Genomic DNA, 18,603 nt, shown 5'->3' with positions numbered 1-18,603 from the left:
CTGCTTTCCTGCGGGATGGGCAGGGGACGATGGGCACCCTCCTTTCCTGTGGGATGGGCAGGGGATGATGGGCACCCTCCTTTCCTGTGGGATGGGCAGGGGACGATGGGCAGCCTGATTTCCTGCGGGATGGGCAGGGGATGATGGGCAGCCTGATTTCCTGCGGGATGGGCAGGGGATGATGGGCAGCCTGATTTCCTGCAGGCTGGCCAGTGGACAGTGTGGGCACCCTCCTGCGGGCTGGGCAGTGGACGATGGGCACTCTTGCTGGCTGGGCAGTGGATGATGGGCAGCCTCCTTTCCTGTGGGCTGGACAGTGAACAATGGGCACCTTCCTGCGGGCTGGGCAGGGGATGATGGGCATTCCTGCAGGCTGGACAATGGGCACTCTCCTGCGGGCTGGGCAGGGGATGATGGGCACCCTCCTCTCCTGCGGGCTGGGCAGGGGATGATGGGCACCCTCCTCTCCTGCGGGCTGGGCAGGGGACGATGGGCACCCTCCTTTCCTGTTCCTTTTTCCCCCCCAGGCCAACTGGGGTGGCCTGTCCAGGAGGGCCCTTCCAGCGTTTGAACCCCCTTGGTATTAAGGCTAGGGTAAGGGTGCCAGAATCGCCTTCCCAGGCCCAAATTTGCTTGCCGAGCAGCAGCTCAGAGCATTCAAAACCTTTGCCAGGTTCCTCTTGTTCTCCTCCTCCTCCTTCCAGCGGGCTAATTGAGATGCAAACGGTGCGCGGTGTGGTTGTTTCTGCTGCTGATCCCGGAGGGCTGGGGAGTTGTGGGGGTGGGAATCCTTGCAATGGATGGCAAAGCAAAACATCCCGGCTCTGCCACTAAGAACTTTTCATGTTTTCTGCCCGGTTTTTAAAAGGCCGGTTCTCACCATAGTACAGGGGCAGGTACCGAATCAAAGGGTTATCTAGTCAGGCTGTCGGTCTGGTGGATGTGTAGAAAGATGTTTATCAGCATCTGGATCTCTTTAGATCTCTGGAAAGAGTATGTATCTTCCAAGGAGATTCTAGGATCTTTCTAATCCTCTCCAGCTCTTTTAACTGTTGTCTTCTCTTTCTTGTACTTTCCTCAGTCCTTCTGGTCTGTTTGTATCTATCAATCAATCTGTCTATCTACATCTCTATAGCTCTATTTCTGTCTGTCTATATCTAGCTATGTCTATCATCTACCTATCTATCATCTATATATTTCTGTCTGTCACCTTTCAATCGATCTATCATCTATATCTCTGTCATCTCTATTGATCTGTCGATCGATTGATCTGTCATCTGTCAAACTATCTATCTACCTATTTCTGTCTGTATCTCTATGTCTGTCTATCATTTATCTATCGATCTGTCACCTATATATCGATCTATCTGTCATCTATCGAACTACCGATTTATCTATCTACCTATTTCTGTCTGTCTGTCTATCATCTATCTATTGATCTATCATCTATGTATGGATCTATCTATTTATATCTTTTTAGCTCTATTTCTGTCTGTCTATATCTAGCTATGTCTATCATCTATCATCTGTATCAGGGGTCTCCAACCTTGGCAACTTTAAGACTTGTGAACTACAACTCCCAGAATTCCTCAGCCAGCTTTGATGGCTAAGGGATTCTGGGAGTTGAAGTCCACAAGTCTTAAAGTTGCCAAGGTTGGAGATCCCTGATCTATATATTTTTATCTGTCTGTCTATCATCTTTCTATTGATTTATCATCTATATCTCTGTCATCTCTATTGATCTATCTATCGATCTATCTGTCATCTATCGAACTATCTTATCTATACCTATTTCTTTCTGTCTGTCTACCATCTATCGATCTATCATCTATGTATCGATCTATCATCTATCAAACTTCCTATTTATCTATCTACCTACTTCTGTCTGTCTATCATCTATATATTGATCTATGTGTATTGATCTATCTGTCATCTAGCTAGCTAGCTATCCATATATCTACCGGTATCTCTATCTCCTACCATCTATTTATCATCTACTTTTTTTCTGGTCCATTTTCCCAAAATCACAATCCCCAAATTACGCGAGCAGCAGAACACATCTCCATATTCAGCAGTTCCGTTTCTATACTTTCGGGCAGTCAGTCGAGAAAGCTTTTATTTTTTTTTCCCTGCAGGTAAATTGAGTTTCTCAGAAACACCTGGCTGGGATTGCTGTTGGAAAATGAACTGGATTTAATACAGGAGAGATGGTTCTCCCCCTGGGATATTTAGCGCACAGCAGGTCTTAGTTTAAAGCATGGAAGTCAGAAACAAACGTTAGAGTAACAGAGTTGGAAGGGACCTTGGAGGTCATCCAGTCCAACCCCTTGCTGACGCAGGAGACCTGCTGTAGGGATTTGAACTGCCGACCTTTCAGTCTCTTAGCCACGTGTTTGGTTCCCCTGTAATCACACGGCTTTCAAAACTGATGGCGGTGTGGTGTTTTTTTTTTTCAATCACTTTCTGGTCATTCTTGCTAAAGTATAGTGCTTTTTTTTTCCCCCTAGGTCAAATGTTTTGGCTCGTACCTCTCTCGCTCTCCCTTTTTGTGAAATGTTCCTTAAGGAGCTTGCAGAGAGAGAGAGAGAGAGGGTGGGGGGGGTAGGAAGCTGGCACGGCAAGGCGCTGAGGTTTATCCTCTTTCAGAGGTTGAATAAGATGGAGAGAGAAGGACAGAACACGATACGGAGACTCTGCCGGTTGGAAATCCTTTGAAGGATCCTTCCTTGCTTTTTCGCTCATCCTTTTTTCCTTAGCTGGTCTTTAGGGCGTGGAGGTGAATGCAGGTCAGCAAATGCCGTGTGAGTTGAGCCTGGTCCAACGTGGCGGAGAATATGAGTAAGTCCCCAGTGAAGGGCGAACATTTCTGTCGCCGCTGCTTACAAACCTGTACACAGATCCTTGTACTTGTTAGCCTGTGGCAGTATTCCCGACCTTGGCAGCTTTTAAGATGTGTGGACTTCAATTCCCAGAATTCCCCAGCCAAAATGTAGCCCTCATTTGCACTACAGAAAATCGTTGTGTAGAATAGAATAGAATATTAGAATAGAATAGAATAGAATAGAATAGAATAGAATAGAATAGAATAGAATAGAATAGAATAGAATAGAATATTAGGATAGGATAGGATAGGATATTAGAATAGAATAGAATATTAGAATAGAATATTAGAATAGAATAGAAGAATAGAATAGAAGAATAGAATAGAAGAATAGAATAGAATATTAGGATAGGATAGAATAGAATAGAATAGAATAGAATAGAAGAATAGAATAGAAGAATAGAATAGGATAGAATAGAATAGAATAGAATAGAATATTAGGATAGGATAGAATAGAATAGAATAGAATATTAGGATAGGATAGAATAGAATAGAATAGAATAGAATAGAATAGAATAGAATTCTTTATTGGCCAAGTGTGATTGGACACACAAGGAATTTGTCTTCAGTGTATATGCTGTCAGTGTACATAAGGAGACTAAAATACATTCATCAAGAATAAAAAGATACAACACTTACTGATAGTCAAGGTTACTAATAAGCTATCAAATCGTGCTAGGAAACAAAAATAATATAAATTGAAAGATACAGGCAACACGGTTATAGTAATAAGTGGGAAGAGATAGATACTAGTAAGGAAGAGAAGAAGAATAGTAAATCAGTCTTAGTAAATTATTTGACAATGTTGTGGGAATTAGTTGTTTAGCAGAGTGATGGCATTCAGGGAAAAACTCTCCTTGTGTCTGGTTGTTCTGCTGTGCAGAGCCCTATAGCCTCGTTTTGAGAGTAGGAGTTGAAACAATTTATGTGCGGGGTGTGTAGTCTCTTGTGTTTGGACAAATGCTGTAACACCATTCCCATTTGTACCTGTGTGTGAGTCATCCCACGTGTAGTATTTTTGCCTGGAAGGGCAAAACGAAGAATGTTTGCGCGCTTTCCTCCGCTTCCTTCTTTTGTGCCTCTTTTAAGTTATCACTTCTTCTTCTTTTTTAATTGCAGGTTGGTTATAAGCTCCCAGGGGACAGACCCCCCTCTTCAAGAACACATTCCAGTGAACAGCCGTTTTAAATGTGTTCAAGGTATTCAAAAGTCTTGTTTTCTTTCTGGTTTGATGACTCATGGTTTCCTGCAATCCAGGAAAGGTTCGTGTCAAAATCAAAACCACAAACAGAATCTGGACCCTAGCAACCAGAGATGCTGGTCGGGAGTTTTCGTGCAACCATAAATCCTGTGCCAGTGGAAACATAGCAGAGAAACATAGCAGAGAATCCCCTTGCTTGCTTGATTAATGAACTGTTAGCCCTGTTTCAAAGATGCTTTTTCAGGAGGCAACTGGACTTTCTAGCTTTTTCTTTGAAGACGTTTTGCTGCTCATCCAAGAAGCTTCTTCAGGGCTGAGGGAGCTTTGTGGATGAGAAGCAAAACGTCTTCAAGGAAAAAGAGCTGAAGGAGCTTCTTGGATGAGGAGCAGGGGTGAAATAGAATAGAATAGAATAGAATAGAATAGAATAGAATAGAATAGAATAGAATTTTTTATTGGCCAAGTGTGATTGGACACACAAGGAATTTGTCTTGGTGCATATGCTCTCAGTGTACATAAAAGAAAAGATACCTTCATCAAGGCACAACATTTACAACACAAATGATGGTCAATATATCAATATAAATCATAAGGATTGCCAGCAACAAAGTTACAGTCATAAGTGGAAAGAGATTGGTGATGGGAACGATGAGAAGATTAATAGTAGTGCAAATTTAGTAAATAGTTTGACAGTGTTGAGGGAATTATTTGTTTAGCAGAGTGATGGCCTTCGGGGAAAAACTGTTCTTGTGTCTAGTTGTTCGGGTGTGCAGTGCTCTATAGCATCGTTTTGAGGGTAGGAGTTGAAACAGTTTATGTCCTGGATGTGACAGAATCCAGCAGGTTCTGACAGGTTCTGGAGAACTGATAGTAGAAATTTTGAGCAGTTCGGAGAACTGGCAAATACCACCTCTGGCTGGCCCCATAGTGGGGAGGGAATGGGGATTTTGCAGTATCCTTCCCCTGTCACGCCCACAAAGCCACGCCCACAAAGCCACACCATGCCCACAAAGCCACGCCCACAGAACCGGTAGTAAAAAAAAATTGGATTTCACCACTGATAAGGAGCAAAACGTCTTCAAAGAAAAAGAGCTGAAGAAGCTTCTTGGATGAGAAGCAAAACATCTTCAAAGAAAAAGAGTTGAAGGTACTTCTTGGATGAGAAGCAAAACTTCTTCAAAGAAAAATGAGAAAGCCCAGTTGCCTCTTGAAAAAAGCACCTTTGGGACAACCCATGACTTGGGTGACAGAGGATCTCCATAAATATTTAATGATGGCCTTGGTGTTTTTGTAAACATATGAAACACAGTCCAGGCGCTGAGCTCTTGCAAACCAGGATTAAAAGTCTACCCCTTAATTTCATCGTTCATTCAACAGCGTGTCGTCTGGGTAACAGATACTTTGTGCAATAACAAGGACTAGGGTTGACAAGATGGCAGCCTCCCAGATTTTTTTTCTTCATGTTTTATTTGATTTATTTGTTTAGTTATTTATATAACATTCAATTTTCATCAGACAGGGTGTGTTCTGGGTACAGTTATGTTTAAATAGTCACATTACATCTCTTTGTATTAAAAGGAAAAATTTAAAAAAAATTAAAGTTTTACAAGGCAAGACTCTATCCATCTTAGAACAGATAATGCATTCATGGGTTACAGCTCTTACAGATTCTGTTAAAGATTGGAACAGATTTGACTGATTTTATCCATGGAATGTAATGCTGAACATTTACTATGACGGTCCAATTTTATTTTTTTATTTTTTTTACTAAATCTGTAGTAAAGATTTAGCAATTGAAAATAGGCTAACCCAGGGGTCTCCTACCTTGGCCACTTTAAGACCTGTGAACTTCAACTCCCAGAATTCCTCAGCCAGCAAAGCTGGCTGAGGAATTCTGGGAATTGAAGTCCACAAGTCTTAAAGTGGCCAAGTTTGCAGACCCCTAGGCTAGACAGATATTAAGTAAAGGAAAGCAAACAACAACAAATTCTTTACACATTGCATTGTCACTGAATAAATCCTATGATGAATTCTTTTTTTTTTTTAAAAAAGTTACTACTTGATGGAGTGCGTCTTCACATTTTTTGTTTTATCAAGTGTGGTCGTCCGTCCCCGTCCCCCCCCCACCCCACCCCCCCCACAACCACTTGAATTTCTCCCCCTTTAGTTAGCCCAAGTGGAAAAATTCCTATTCTTATCTTTTTGCATTTTGCAGTTTTCTGATTCTTGGTTGTTGTTTTTCCCCTTCCTTCCAGAGGCTGAAGAAACTTTGCTGATCGACATAGCCACAAATTGTGAGTCTTTTTTCCTCAGAAATGAGACTTCTCTGAAAGGCTGACGCGTTCGTCTTTCCCACTTGACTCATTCTCTTGCTCTTCTCTCTTCTCTGCCTTCTGCTGCTGCCTGGATGGAGGTTTTCTGGGAAAAGTGACCAGAACTGGACTATTCGGTCCTCCTCCCCTCCTCCTCCTCCTTCTTCTTCTTCTCCTTCTTCTTCTCCTTCTTCTTCTCCTTCTCCTCGTCCTCCTCTTATTCTTTTCCTCCTCCTCCCTTCTTCTTTCTATATAAAGCTTCTATAAACAGTTCTTCTTCTCCTCCTCCTCCTCTCCTCCTCCTCCTCCTCCTCCTCCTCCTCCTTCTTCTTCTCCTTCTTCTTCTCCTTCTCCTCCTCCTCCTCTTATTCTTTTCCTCCTCCTCCTTCTTCTTTCTATATAAAGCTTCTATAAACAGTTCTTCTTCTCCTCCTCCTCCTCCTCCTCCTCCTCCTCCTCCTCCTCTTCTTCTCCTCCTTCTTCTTCTCCTCCTCCTCCTCCTCTTATTCTTTTCTCCTCCTTCTTTCTATAAACAGTTCTTCTTCTCTTCTCTGCCTTCTGCTGCTGCCTGGATGGAGGTTTTCTGGGAAAAGTGACCAGAACTGGACTATTCGGTCCTCCTCCCCTCCTCCTCCTCCTTCTTCTTCTTCTCCTTCTTCTTCTCCTTCTTCTTCTCCTTCTCCTCGTCCTCCTCTTATTCTTTTCCTCCTCCTCCTTCTTCTTTCTATATAAAGCTTCTATAAACAGTTCTTCTTCTCCTCCTCCTCCTCCTCTCCTCCTCCTCCTCCTCCTCCTCCTCCTCCTTCTTCTTCCTTCTTCTTCTCCTTCTCCTCCTCCTCCTCTTATTCTTTTCCTCCTCCTCCTTCTTCTTTCTATATAAAGCTTCTATAAACAGTTCTTCTTCCTCCTCCTCCTCCTCCTCCTCCTCCTCCTCCTCCTCCTCCTCCTTCTTCTTCCTTCTTCTTCTTCTTCTCCTCCTCTTATTCTTTTCCTCCTCCTCCCTTCTTCTTTCTATATAAAGCTTCTATAAACAGTTCTTCTTCTCCTCCTCCTCCTCCTCCTCCTCTTATTCTTTTTCTCTCCTCCCTTCTTTCTATATAAAGCTTCTATAAACAGTTCTTCTCCTCCTCCTCCTCCTCCTCCTCTTATTCTTTTCCTCCTCGTCCCTTCTTCTTTCTATATAAAGCTTCTATAAACAGTTCTTCTTCTTCTTCTTCTCCTCCTCCTCTTATTCTTTTCCTCCTCCTCCCTTCTTCTTTCTATATAAAGCTTCTATAAACAGTTCTTCTCCTCCTCCTCCTCCTCCTCCTCTTATTCTTTTCCTCCTCCTCCCTTCTTCTTTCTATATAAAGCTTCTATAAACAGTTCTTCTTCTTCTCCTCCTCCTCCTCCTCTTATTCTTTTTCTCTCCTCCCTTCTTTCTATATAAAGCTTCTATAAACAGTTCTTCTCCTCCTCCTCCTCCTCCTCCTCTTATTCTTTTCCTCCTCGTCCCTTCTTCTTTCTATATAAAGCTTCTATAAACAGTTCTTCTTCTTCTTCTTCTTCTCCTCCTCTTATTCTTTTCCTCCTCCTCCCTTCTTCTTTCTATAAACAGTTCTTCTTCTTCTCCTCCTCCTCCTCCTCTTATTCTTTTTCTCTCCTCCCTTCTTTCTATATAAAGCTTCTATAAACAGTTCTTCTTCTTCTTCTTCTCCTCCTCCTCCTCCTCCTTCTTCGTGTTAAATATTTTTTATTGTTTTATATCACATATTCCATTTCCATGTTTGAACAGTGCCTTTTCTAGGTGTCCAAACCTATAAACCATACGTTCTATTGCTCTGCCTGATACTATAGAGAAAAACCAAAAAGCACGATATAAAATTCAGCAAGGATGGAGTGAAACCAGGAAGCAGATGTCCGGTGTGATTACGTAGATATGATGTTTACTTTCAGTCAGGGAGACAATTCAGAGAGTATGCTAATGTTTTTTCTGGGGGGGCGGGCGGAAATGGTATTCCAGAATGCTGGCATCACAAGCTACATGAGATCAGAACTGGGGACGGGGTGGTGGTGCAGAAATCTTTCCGAAAATTCAGAGCCATGGAATTGGTAAAGGGTACCATCAAGGATGATGTAAAACAGAGGTGGGAACACTTACGGAGGCTGACAACCTATTTTCCTTTTTCTAAAAAAAAAACAACTTTTGACTTTCAAGAGACTCTTGGTACATTGATGCCAGGGGGCAGTAGTTCCAAACCAAGTTTGCCCCTCCTTTTTGAGGGGGGTGGGCAGACAGCGTTTATGCCTTCTTTTGGTTTTTTGTGCAGGAGAGTCCAAATAAGCTTTAATCCCAGCCAGCCAGTTTGGTATAGTAGTTAAGGCACTTGCCTAGAAACCAGGAGACTGGGAGTTCTAGTCCTGTCCTAGGCATGAAAGCCAGCTGGGTGACTTTAGGCCAATCACCAGGAGACTGGGAGTTCTAGTCCTGTCCTAGGCATGAAAGCCAGCTGGGTGACTTTGGGCCAATCACCAGGAGACTGGGAGTTCAAGTCCTGTCCTAGGCATAAAAGCCAGCTGGGTGACTTTAGGCCAATCACCAGGAGACTGGGAGTTCTAGTCCTGTCCTAGGCATGAAAGCCAGCTGGGTGACTTTGGGCCAATCACCAGGAGACTGGGAGTTCAAGTCCTGTCCTAGGCATAAAAGCCAGCTGGGTGACTTTAGGCCAATCACCAGGAGACTGGGAGTTCTAGTCCTGTCCTAGGCATGAAAGCCAGCTGGGTGACTTTGGGACAATCACCAGGAGACTGGGAGTTCTAGTCCTGTCCTAGGCATGAAAGCTAGCTGGGTGACTTTTGGCCAATCACCAGGAGACTGGGAGTTCTAGTCCTGTACTAGGCATAAAAGCCACCTGGGTGTTTTTAGGCCAATCACCAGGAGACTGGGAGTTCTAGTCCTGTCCTAGGCATGAAAGCCAGCTGGGTGACTTTGGGCCAATCACCAGGAGACTGGGAGTTCTAGTCCTGTCCTAGGCATAAAAGCCAGCTGGGTGACTTTAGGCCAATCACCAGGAGACTGGGAGTTCTAGTCCTGTCCTAGGCATGAAAGCCAGCTGGGTGACTTTGGGCCAATCACCAGGAGACTGGGAGTTGAAGTCCTGTCCTAGGCATGAAAGCCAGCTGGGTGACTTTGGGCCAATCACCAGGAGACTGGGAGTTCTAGTCCTGTCCTAGGCATAAAAGCCAGCTGGGTGACTTTAGGCCAATCACCAGGAGACTGTGAGTTCTAGTCCTGTCCTAGGCATAAAAGCCAGCTAGGTGACTTTGGGCCAGTCTCTCTCTCTCAGCCCAAACCACCTCACAGGGTTGTTGTTGTGGGAAAAATAGGAGGAGGAAAGAACATTAGGTCCGTTTGGTGCCTTGAGTTATTTATAAAAACAACAAAGGCAGGATAAAAATATATAAAATCTCAAAACTGTGGTTGCTTCTGAAGATGCCTGCAAGTGTAAACTCGAAATTCCAGAGAGACATTTATCTATACAGGCTTAGCCAACTCCCAGTGTAATCCTCAATCTCCCAAAGGTGTGGTTTTGTTTTTTTCAGGAGGCAACTGGACTTTCTTGTTTTACTGTTGAAGACGTTTCGCTTCTCATCCGAGAAGCTTCTTCGGCTCTGAGGGCGGGAACCCCACTATCCAGCCCAGAGCTGGAGAAGCGAAACGTCTTCAAAGAAAAACCAGAAAGCCCAATTACCTCTTGAAAAAGTACCTTTGGGACAACCATGACCTGGATGACTGAGAATCTCCATAGAAAAACAGAGCCCATGTCTCTATTTACTCTTTTCTCATTTCTCAATGTAGTAATCCAGGCTTAATAGAATAGAATTTTTTTTTTATTGGCCAAGTGTGATTGGACACACAAGGAATTTGTCTTGGTGCATATACTCTCAGTGTACATAAAAGAAAAGATACGTTCATCAAGGTACAACATTTACAACACAATTGATAGTCAATATATCAATATAAATCATAAGGATTGCCAGCAACAAGTTATAGTCGTACAGTCATAAGTGGAAAGAGATTGGTGATGGGAACGATGAGACGATTAATAGTAGTGCAGATTCAGTAAATAGTCTGACAGTGTTGAGGGAATTATTTGTTTAGCAGAGTGATGGCCTTCGGGAAAAAACTGTTCTTGTGTCTAGTTGTTCTGGTGTGCAGTGCTCTATAGCGTCGTTTTGAGGGTAGGAGTTGAAACAGTTTATGTCCAGGATGCGAGGGATCTTCAAATATTTTCACGGCCCTCTTCTTGATTCGTGCAGTATACAGGTCCTCAATGGAAGGCAAGTTAATAGCAGTCACCATGAGAGGGATCCTGGAGTCTTAGTGGTGGTGGTTGTTGTTAGTTATGAAGTCGTGTCCCACCTGTCGTGACCCCATGGTCAATGTTCCTCCAGGCCTTCCTGTCCTCTACCATCCCCTGGAGTCCATTTAAGCTCACACCAGTGATTCCATCCAGCCACCTCCTCTGCTGTCCCCTTCTTCTTTTGCCCTCCATCATTTTCTGCATTAGGCTCTTCTTCAGGGAGTCCTTCCTTCTCATGAGGTGGCCAAAGGATTTGAGTTTCCTCTTCAGGATCTGGCCTTCTAAAGAGCAGTCAGGGTTGATCTCTAGGACTGACCAGTTTGATCACCTTGCAGTCCAAAGAACATGCAGGAGTTCCTTGGATCGATCAATTTATCTATCTATCTATCTATCTATCTATCTATCTATCTATCTATCTATCTATCATCTATCATTGTTGTTAGTTGCAAAGTCATTTCCGAACCATGGCAACCCCATGGACAACATTCCTCCAAGCCTTCCTGTCTGCTACCATCCCCCGGAGTCCATTTAAGCTCACACCGACTGCTTCATTGACTCCATCCAGCCACCTCATTCTCTGTCGTCCCTTCTTCTTCTTTTGCCCTCAATCGTTCCCAGCATTAGGCTCTTCTCCAGGGAGTCCTTCCTTCTCATTAGGTGGCCAAAGGATTTGAGTTTCACCTTCAGGATCTGGCCTTCTAAAGAGCAGTCAGGGTTGATCTCCTCTTGGATCGCCTTGCAGTCCAAGGGACTCACAGGAGTCTTCTCCAGCACCACCGTTTAAAGGCCTCGCTCGCTAGCCATGCCCAAAAATCTCTTGCACGATCTGCAGAATGGCCGACCCTTCATAAGGAAGCAAGGAACTCTGGATTTCTGTCTTCTCAAAAGTCTTCTCCTCCCATTCCATTACCAAAGAAAAGGAGAAGACTCTTGTTTTGGTTTTTGTTGTTGTTGTTATGACCTTGGTGTGGAAAAGGGCAGGCAATGAAGCTCAATGTCCAGGTTCGTTTGTTTTTTTTAAAGTGTATATCACTGATAATAAATAAGCTTCTGTTTTAGTTTGCATGCCTCTTCAACTCTCTTCCACTCAGGCGTCGGCTGGGCGGAAACGGTGATAAAAGTGCAAATTCTGGTTGGGATGGAGACGGCTGTCTTATCTTGCTTGCTCTTGCTCAGCTGTGGAGCGGCTGAAGTGATCCCTCTCCCTTGACAGCCAGGGTGTTTTTAAAAAGGCGTCTTATGGACCGCGGCTGGGGAGGGGATTTTGAGAATTTAAGGATCCGAAAGGAGCCTCAAGCCTTGCAAGGACTCATTTTGCTGCTTTGGGGGTGAGGGTAGGGCAATCTCTCCCACCCACCCCGAAAAAAACTAGTTTAAGCTCACCCACCTTCAGAGAAGCATCTGAGCCAATGCATGTCGCATTTTTATTTTATTTTTTTATTTGAAAGGATCGTGTTACTCTACAAGCAGCTAGGAAGGGAGGACAATAGATTAAATCTCTCCAGACCTGTTTTGCGCATACCTTTCCTTATAAGTCAGGAGCTAACCTCATTTGACTTTCTTAAATAATGTTTGGCATTATTTGATGCAGAAAAACCTCATTTTTCCCTCCCTCCCTTCCTCCCCTTCTTCTTTTTTTTTTTTGTTGTTGTTTTTAATCGTTCTTTGGAATTAGTCATTTAGCAAATGTAAGTGCTTCCGAAGGTCACATGTGTATTATCGTACATGACAGTTAATAAGATGACAGTTAAATGAACAAGGAGCCCTTCTGCTTATCTCTTGGAGGGGGGGGAACAAGGCAAGCTATTAAACTCTGGTTCAAAGAGTATTCTGTATATTGATTTATTGCGAAGCTGATAAGCATAAGTTCCTGGATTGCACTAATGGGGAAGGTACAGCAAGTTTGAGATTTTGCTGGTTAATTCAAACTATGAATTTAGGCGAAAGGATTGTTTCATTCTTCACCAGAAATTATTTGATACCCCTTCCTTCCTCCCTCCCTCCCTCCCTTGTCTCTTCTCTCCTTCCTTCCTTCATTCCTTCACTCCCTTGTCTCTTCTTCTTCCCTTCACTCCCTCACTTCCTTGTCTCTTCTCTCCTTCCTTCCTTCCTTCCCTCACTCCCTTGTCTCTTCTCTCCTTCCTTCCTTCCTTCCTTCACTCCCTCACTCCCTTGTCTCTTCTCTCCTTCCTTCCTTCCTTCCTTTCCTCACTCCCTTGTCTCTTTTCTTCTTCCTTCCTTCCTTCCTTCACTTCCTCACTGCCTTGCCTCTTCCTTCCTTCCTTCCTTCCTTCCTTCCTTCCTTCCTACCCTCCCTCTCTCCCTTCCCCATTTGGTTCTTCATTAGATTTGTATCTTCCATTCCTTCGGTTGCTCAAAATTACGTACAGAGAATACTTTCTAGATTAAATGGGTTGAAAGAGAGTGACTCAGCCCAACGTCTTAATGGCTGTACCATGATTTAGTGACTTATTTATATCCAGCCCTTATTTTTTATAAGCAACTCAAGGCAAGGAACACACCTCACACTCCTTCCTCCTCCTATTTTCCCCACAACCAGCCAGTGAGGTTTGTTGAGCCGAGAGACAGTGGCTGGCTCAAAGTCACCCAACCAGCTTTCATACCGAAGGTAGAACAGGAATTCATTGTCCCCTTGGGGGGTTTGCCCCAAAGTCACCCAAGCTGGGTTTTCATGCCTAAAATGGAACTACAACTCTCAGTCTCCTGGTTTCTAGCCTGGTGCCTTTATCACTACTGGGTCTCAAGAGCTGTTGTGCTCTGCAAGCAGCCTGCGGGGCTGGCAACGGAGTCAGACAGCGATGAGGCAGAGGTGAGGCCAGGGCCATCGGGGAGTGAGGTGCGGACTCCAGACCCTCCAGAGGCTGATAGTAGTGAGGCAGAGGAACAGGAGGAGCCTGTTCCTAATGCATGCATGAGAAGAGCTTCTAGAAGGCAAGAGCAGCTCAAGCAGAGAGGACAACTCAGGAGTAGGGCCAAGAGATGATTGGCCCCTCCCATAAGGCTTAAAACAGACCAGCACCGGCATTTCAGCTTTGTCGGAAAACAACATTGTAGCTGTGTCTTCCGCTTGGTCTTCTGCTTCGTCTACGTCTCTGTTTTTGTGGCTTCTGGACGTTTGCCAGGAAGGGCCTTTAGCAGTTTGCCTAATTGGACCAAGGTTTGCGATAGGACTGAGGAATTTGTGTTGGGAGGAATTTGTTTTAATTTGAGTTGAACGATGCTGGGAATGAAGTAATTCTCAGCTATTCGGATAAAGTTTTTTTTTACTTTTTCACGGACTGAGTTTCTTACTGGGTCACAACAAGCTCAGCTTCCTTTGGGAAGATGGTTCTCTCATGGATATCCGAGTCTTTTCCCTCAAGCAGGCCAGCCATGGACGCCTATCCCAAAATATACCTAATTCAGACGCTCCATTCAGGATCTTCCGCAACTTTTTTTTTTTATAACGAAAGTTAGATATCCTTATTTTTCCTCTTCTTCTTTTTTTTTTTTAATTCACATTTATATCCCGCCCTTCTCCGAAGACTCAGGGCGGCTTACACTATGTTAGCAATAGTCTTCATCCTATTTGTATATTTATATACAAAGTCAACTTATTGCCCCCAACAATCTGGGTCCTCATTTTACTTACCTTATAAAGGATGGAAGGCTGAGTCAACCTTGGGCCTGGTGGGACTTGAACCTGCAGTAATTGCAGGCAGCTGCTGTTAATAACAGACTGCATTAGTCTGTTGCGCCACCAGAGGCCCTCTTCAACGTTGCTTTCTTCTTTCGTTTAGCATAATGTACAATATATGTTTGGATTTCCAGGTCAGGCAGTTTAGGTGCAGCGGGGTCAAAGTCTTAACTGTGGTATAGTTTCTGTTTCTTTTTCTACAGTAATGAATTTTCCAGAGCAACGGCTCAGAGCACATCCTGCTCCTTGGTGCAGTTCTGATCTTCAAAGAGGGCAGCCCCAACTCCCAAAGCTGCTCCGATTTTGAGCAGAGTTGGTTGCTTCCAAAAAAAAAATAATAATAATAATAAAACCCTGCTGTGGCCTTTTCCTCTTCCTTTGCTGTCTTTTTAACAATCCCCCACCCCCGTGTTCTATCCTTTTAAAGTAAATTGCGACCGGCTAACGTCCGTTCTCGGACTTATCGGCGTTGATGCCTGTTTCCTGAACATGTGCTTTTCTTGTGTTTGACTCCCAAGCTGGTTGCAAGATCCGCCTCCAGGGCGATCGGACCGCCGAGCGCCTGTTTGAAATAGCCGACGAGGAGCGATGCTTGGAGTTCCTTGCCGAGGTGCTCAGAGTTCAGAAAGGTGATGCTTCGTTCCTTCCGCTTCCTTCCTTACGATGTCATCAATGAAAACCTAAGTCGGGTGATGGCCAGAGCTGGAGGTGACTGACCGAGGTGCCTCTTTTCTTCCAGCGTCATCAAAAGCCCCTTTCCCTGAATTTGTGGACCATGCCTCCTGGCACCAAGTGAAAGGCCTCTCGGGCCCCGTTGAGCCTCTTCCTGCAGGTAAAGGTCTACCTGTCTTGCATGCTTTCCCCCTGGGCAAGTTCGTTTAGCAAATAATGTTTTGAATGCAGAAATCTATTTTTTTTTATTTATTTATTTATTTATTTTTGTCAAGCATGTATTAGATCAGCGGTGACCAACTGGTGGTCCGCAGAAAAATTATTTGCATTTTTTTATATTGCACTCAATCAGGGGTCCTCAAACTACAGCCCCTGGGACGGATACGTGCAATGAACGGTTGTGTTGTTGCAGAGAGTCTCCCCCTTTGGGGTCTTTTTGTGTGGGTTGGAGGGGGGCAGAAATTCTGATTTAGGGTCTGCTTTGGCCTCCTGGTGTGGGGCTTATGGTGAAGGCTGGAAGGAAACGCCACTGGTGGCGAAGAGCCGGAGGGCCACGTTCCAGTGGGACAGCATCATGACCTGGAACTGGCTGACCATCTCAGCCCATTGAGCCTCCAGGAACTGGCACCTGGCCTTGCACTCCTGCAGGTCTTCTCTCTGCTTGGAAAGCCTTTGCTCCTAGTCCTGAGTGAGGTGCTTCTGCTGAACCTCCTTCTCGGCCAGATCCAATTTGAACTGAGCTGTTTTGCCAACTCTTTCTCATGGTGGCTGCTTAGCTCCAACAACTGCTTCTTATTGGGGCCCTAAGGAGCCCGGGCGGGGAGGCAAGGAGTGGCTGAGAGGGGAGGGGCGAGTAGAGGCTAGCAAGGCGCCCCTCAACATTTATTTTATTTTATTTTATTAGATTTTTATACCGCCCTTCTCCTGAAGGACTCAGGGCGGTGTACAGCCAAATATTAAAAAACCCGCAATATACACATTAAAAACAAAACTAAAACAAGCATATTACAAATGGCCGAAAATTTAAAACAATTTAAAATCATAAAATTATAAATAGCCCCAATTAAAATTTAATAAAACTTTTAAGACTTTCAAGCCAGTCCCGCTTGAATAAATAGGTGCGTTTTCAGCTCACGGCGAAAAGTCCGAAGATCAGGCACTTGACGTAAACCAGGGGGAAGTTCGTTCCAAAGCGTGGGAGCTCCAACAGAGAAGGCCCTACCCCTGGGGGGCGCCAGCCGACATTGTTTGGCGGACGGCACCCTGAGAAGGCCCTCTCTGTGTGAGCGTACGGGTCGGTGGGAGACATCAGGTAACAGCAGGCAGTCCCGTAAGTACCCGGGCCCTAAGCCATGGAGCGCTTTAAAGGTGGTAACCAAAATCTTAAAGCACACCCGGGAGACCACAGGAAGCCAGTGCAGACTGCGCAGGATTGGTGTTACATGGGAGCAACGAGTTGCTCCCACTATTACCCGCGCAGCTGCATTCTGGACTAGCTGCAGCCTCCGGGTGCACTTCAAGGGCAGCCCCATGTAGAGAGCATTGCAGTAATCCAAACGGGAAGTGACAAGAGCATGAGTGACCGTGCATAAGGCATCCTGGTCAAGGAAGGGGCGCAACTGGCGAACCAAGCGTACTTGGTGAAAGGCCCTCCTGGAGACAACCGCCAAATGATCTTCAAACGACAGCTGCCCATCCAAGAGGACACCCAAGTTGCGCACCCTTTCCATTGGGGCCAATAACTCGCCCCCAACAGTCAGCTGCGGCTGCAGCTGGCTGTACCGGGGTGCCGGCATCCACAGCCACTCCATCTTGGAGGGATTGAGCTTGAGTCTGTTTCTCCCCATCCAGACCCGTACGGCTTCCAGACACCGGGACAGCCCTTCGACAACATGACATTGAGTTTCCCACGCCCACCCAGTCACATGACCACCTACCCACATCCACCCAACCGGTCATTAGGCAGATCATATTAGTGGTCCGCGGGATTTAAAATTATGAATTTAATGGTCCCTGAGGTCCGAAAGGTTGGGGACCCCTGTATTAGATAACAGATATAAGTATAAACCTGGTTATTAATACATGAAATGGATACGAATAAAAGGGGACATTAGGATAGGGATAGTAGGCACGTTGGTGCGCTTATGCCCGCCCCTTACAGATCTCTTAGGAATGCGGTGAGGTCAGTGGTGGGATTCAGCCAGTTCGCACCACTTCGGGAGAACCGGTTTGTTAACTTTCTGAGCAGTTTGGGGAGCTGGTTGTTGGAAGAAATCATTAGGGCAGAGAACCGGTTGTTAAATTATTTGAATCCCACCACTGGGTGAGGTCAACAGCAGACAGTCTTAAGGTTAAAAGTTTTGGGGGTTTGGGGAAGAAACCACAAAGTCGGGTAGAGCATTCCAGGCATTGACCACTCTGTTGCTGAAGTCGTATTTTCTGCAATCAAGTTTGGAGCGGTTTACCTTGAGTTTGTATCTACTGTGTGCTCGTGTGTTATGGAATATTGTGGTGGAAGAGAAATGGCCTTGTGTTTCCACAGCCTCCCTGGAACATTCTGGAAGTCCTCTCGATGTCTTGAGAGTCAACTCCCAGAATCACCCCCACTCCCACCCCACCCCACCCCCGTTATCAAGGACACGCTGCAAATCCTTGGAGTGGAAATTGAAGTCTGGAAATATCTGGGCTGCACCCAGAAGAAAGTTATCAGACGACAGTGGTGCTAGAATAGCAGAATGGGAAAGCACCTTTTTAAAATGGTGACAGTTTTATAAAGATTACTAGGTGCAAATAGAAATAATACGTTACTTCCCCGTAGCAAGGAAGATAAAGCAGGAATAGTTAACTTGGTTACTTGATTTAAAGAGGAAAATACGTTCTTATTTAGATATCAGTTCTGGAATTTGTGCTTGCTTGTGAAGAAAAAAAAATGAAACTTTGATCTTGGTTGTGTTGATTAGAAAGATTTGGTGTTATGGAAATGACTAGTTATACATTAATGTGTAAAAGCAAAAAATTGAGGCTGGAACGTGTTTATCTTGGACTGAGCTAGGAAGAGTTGGAAGTCAATGCCCCCATTTCTTTCTTTTTTCTCTTCCCCCTTGTATCTCACATCCACTTTTCCCGTTCCCTTTCGTGCCCTTAAATTTCTTCTTTTCTTTCTTTTTTTGTATTTTATATTTTACATAATAAAATAAATTTAGAAACCAACTCTTAAGAAACTCTTAAGTGTTAAATTCTTAATTCTTAAGTGCTAAATTCTTAAGAAACTCTTTTAAGTGTGGTCTTAGTAAGACCTGCATCCAGTTTTGGTCACCACACTATAAAAAAGATGTTGAGACTCTAGAAAGAGTACAGAGAAAAGCAACCAGGATGATTAGGGGACTGGAGACTAAAAATACGATGAACGGTTGCAGGAACTGGGCATGGCTAGTCTAGTGAAGAGAAGGATCAGGGGAGACATGATAGCAGTCTTCCAATATTTGAGGGGCTGCCAC

The 18,603-nt window shown here is 44.5% G+C and overlaps 1 protein-coding gene across 2 annotated transcripts in view; it reads left to right on the top strand.

Annotated features, from left to right (window-relative positions):
• Nucleotides 1-18,603, top strand: part of OCRL (OCRL inositol polyphosphate-5-phosphatase) — a 42,016-nt gene that overhangs the window by 1,418 nt on the left and 21,995 nt on the right. For both annotated transcript variants that reach the window (XM_058196908.1, XM_058196909.1), the window contains exons 2-6: nt 2,768-2,838; nt 4,001-4,080; nt 6,338-6,376; nt 14,953-15,063; nt 15,174-15,266. In XM_058196908.1, the coding sequence (XP_058052891.1) occupies nt 2,768-2,838; nt 4,001-4,080; nt 6,338-6,376; nt 14,953-15,063; nt 15,174-15,266 (394 nt within the window). The remainder of the gene's footprint in view (nt 1-2,767; nt 2,839-4,000; nt 4,081-6,337; nt 6,377-14,952; nt 15,064-15,173; nt 15,267-18,603) is intronic.

Source organism: Ahaetulla prasina, chromosome 11 (genome assembly GCF_028640845.1).
Source record: "Ahaetulla prasina isolate Xishuangbanna chromosome 11, ASM2864084v1, whole genome shotgun sequence".
Taxonomy (NCBI): domain Eukaryota; kingdom Metazoa; phylum Chordata; class Lepidosauria; order Squamata; family Colubridae; genus Ahaetulla; species Ahaetulla prasina.
The sequence above is the reverse complement of the archived record's forward strand: the minus strand, read 5'-3'. Positions and strand labels throughout refer to the sequence as shown.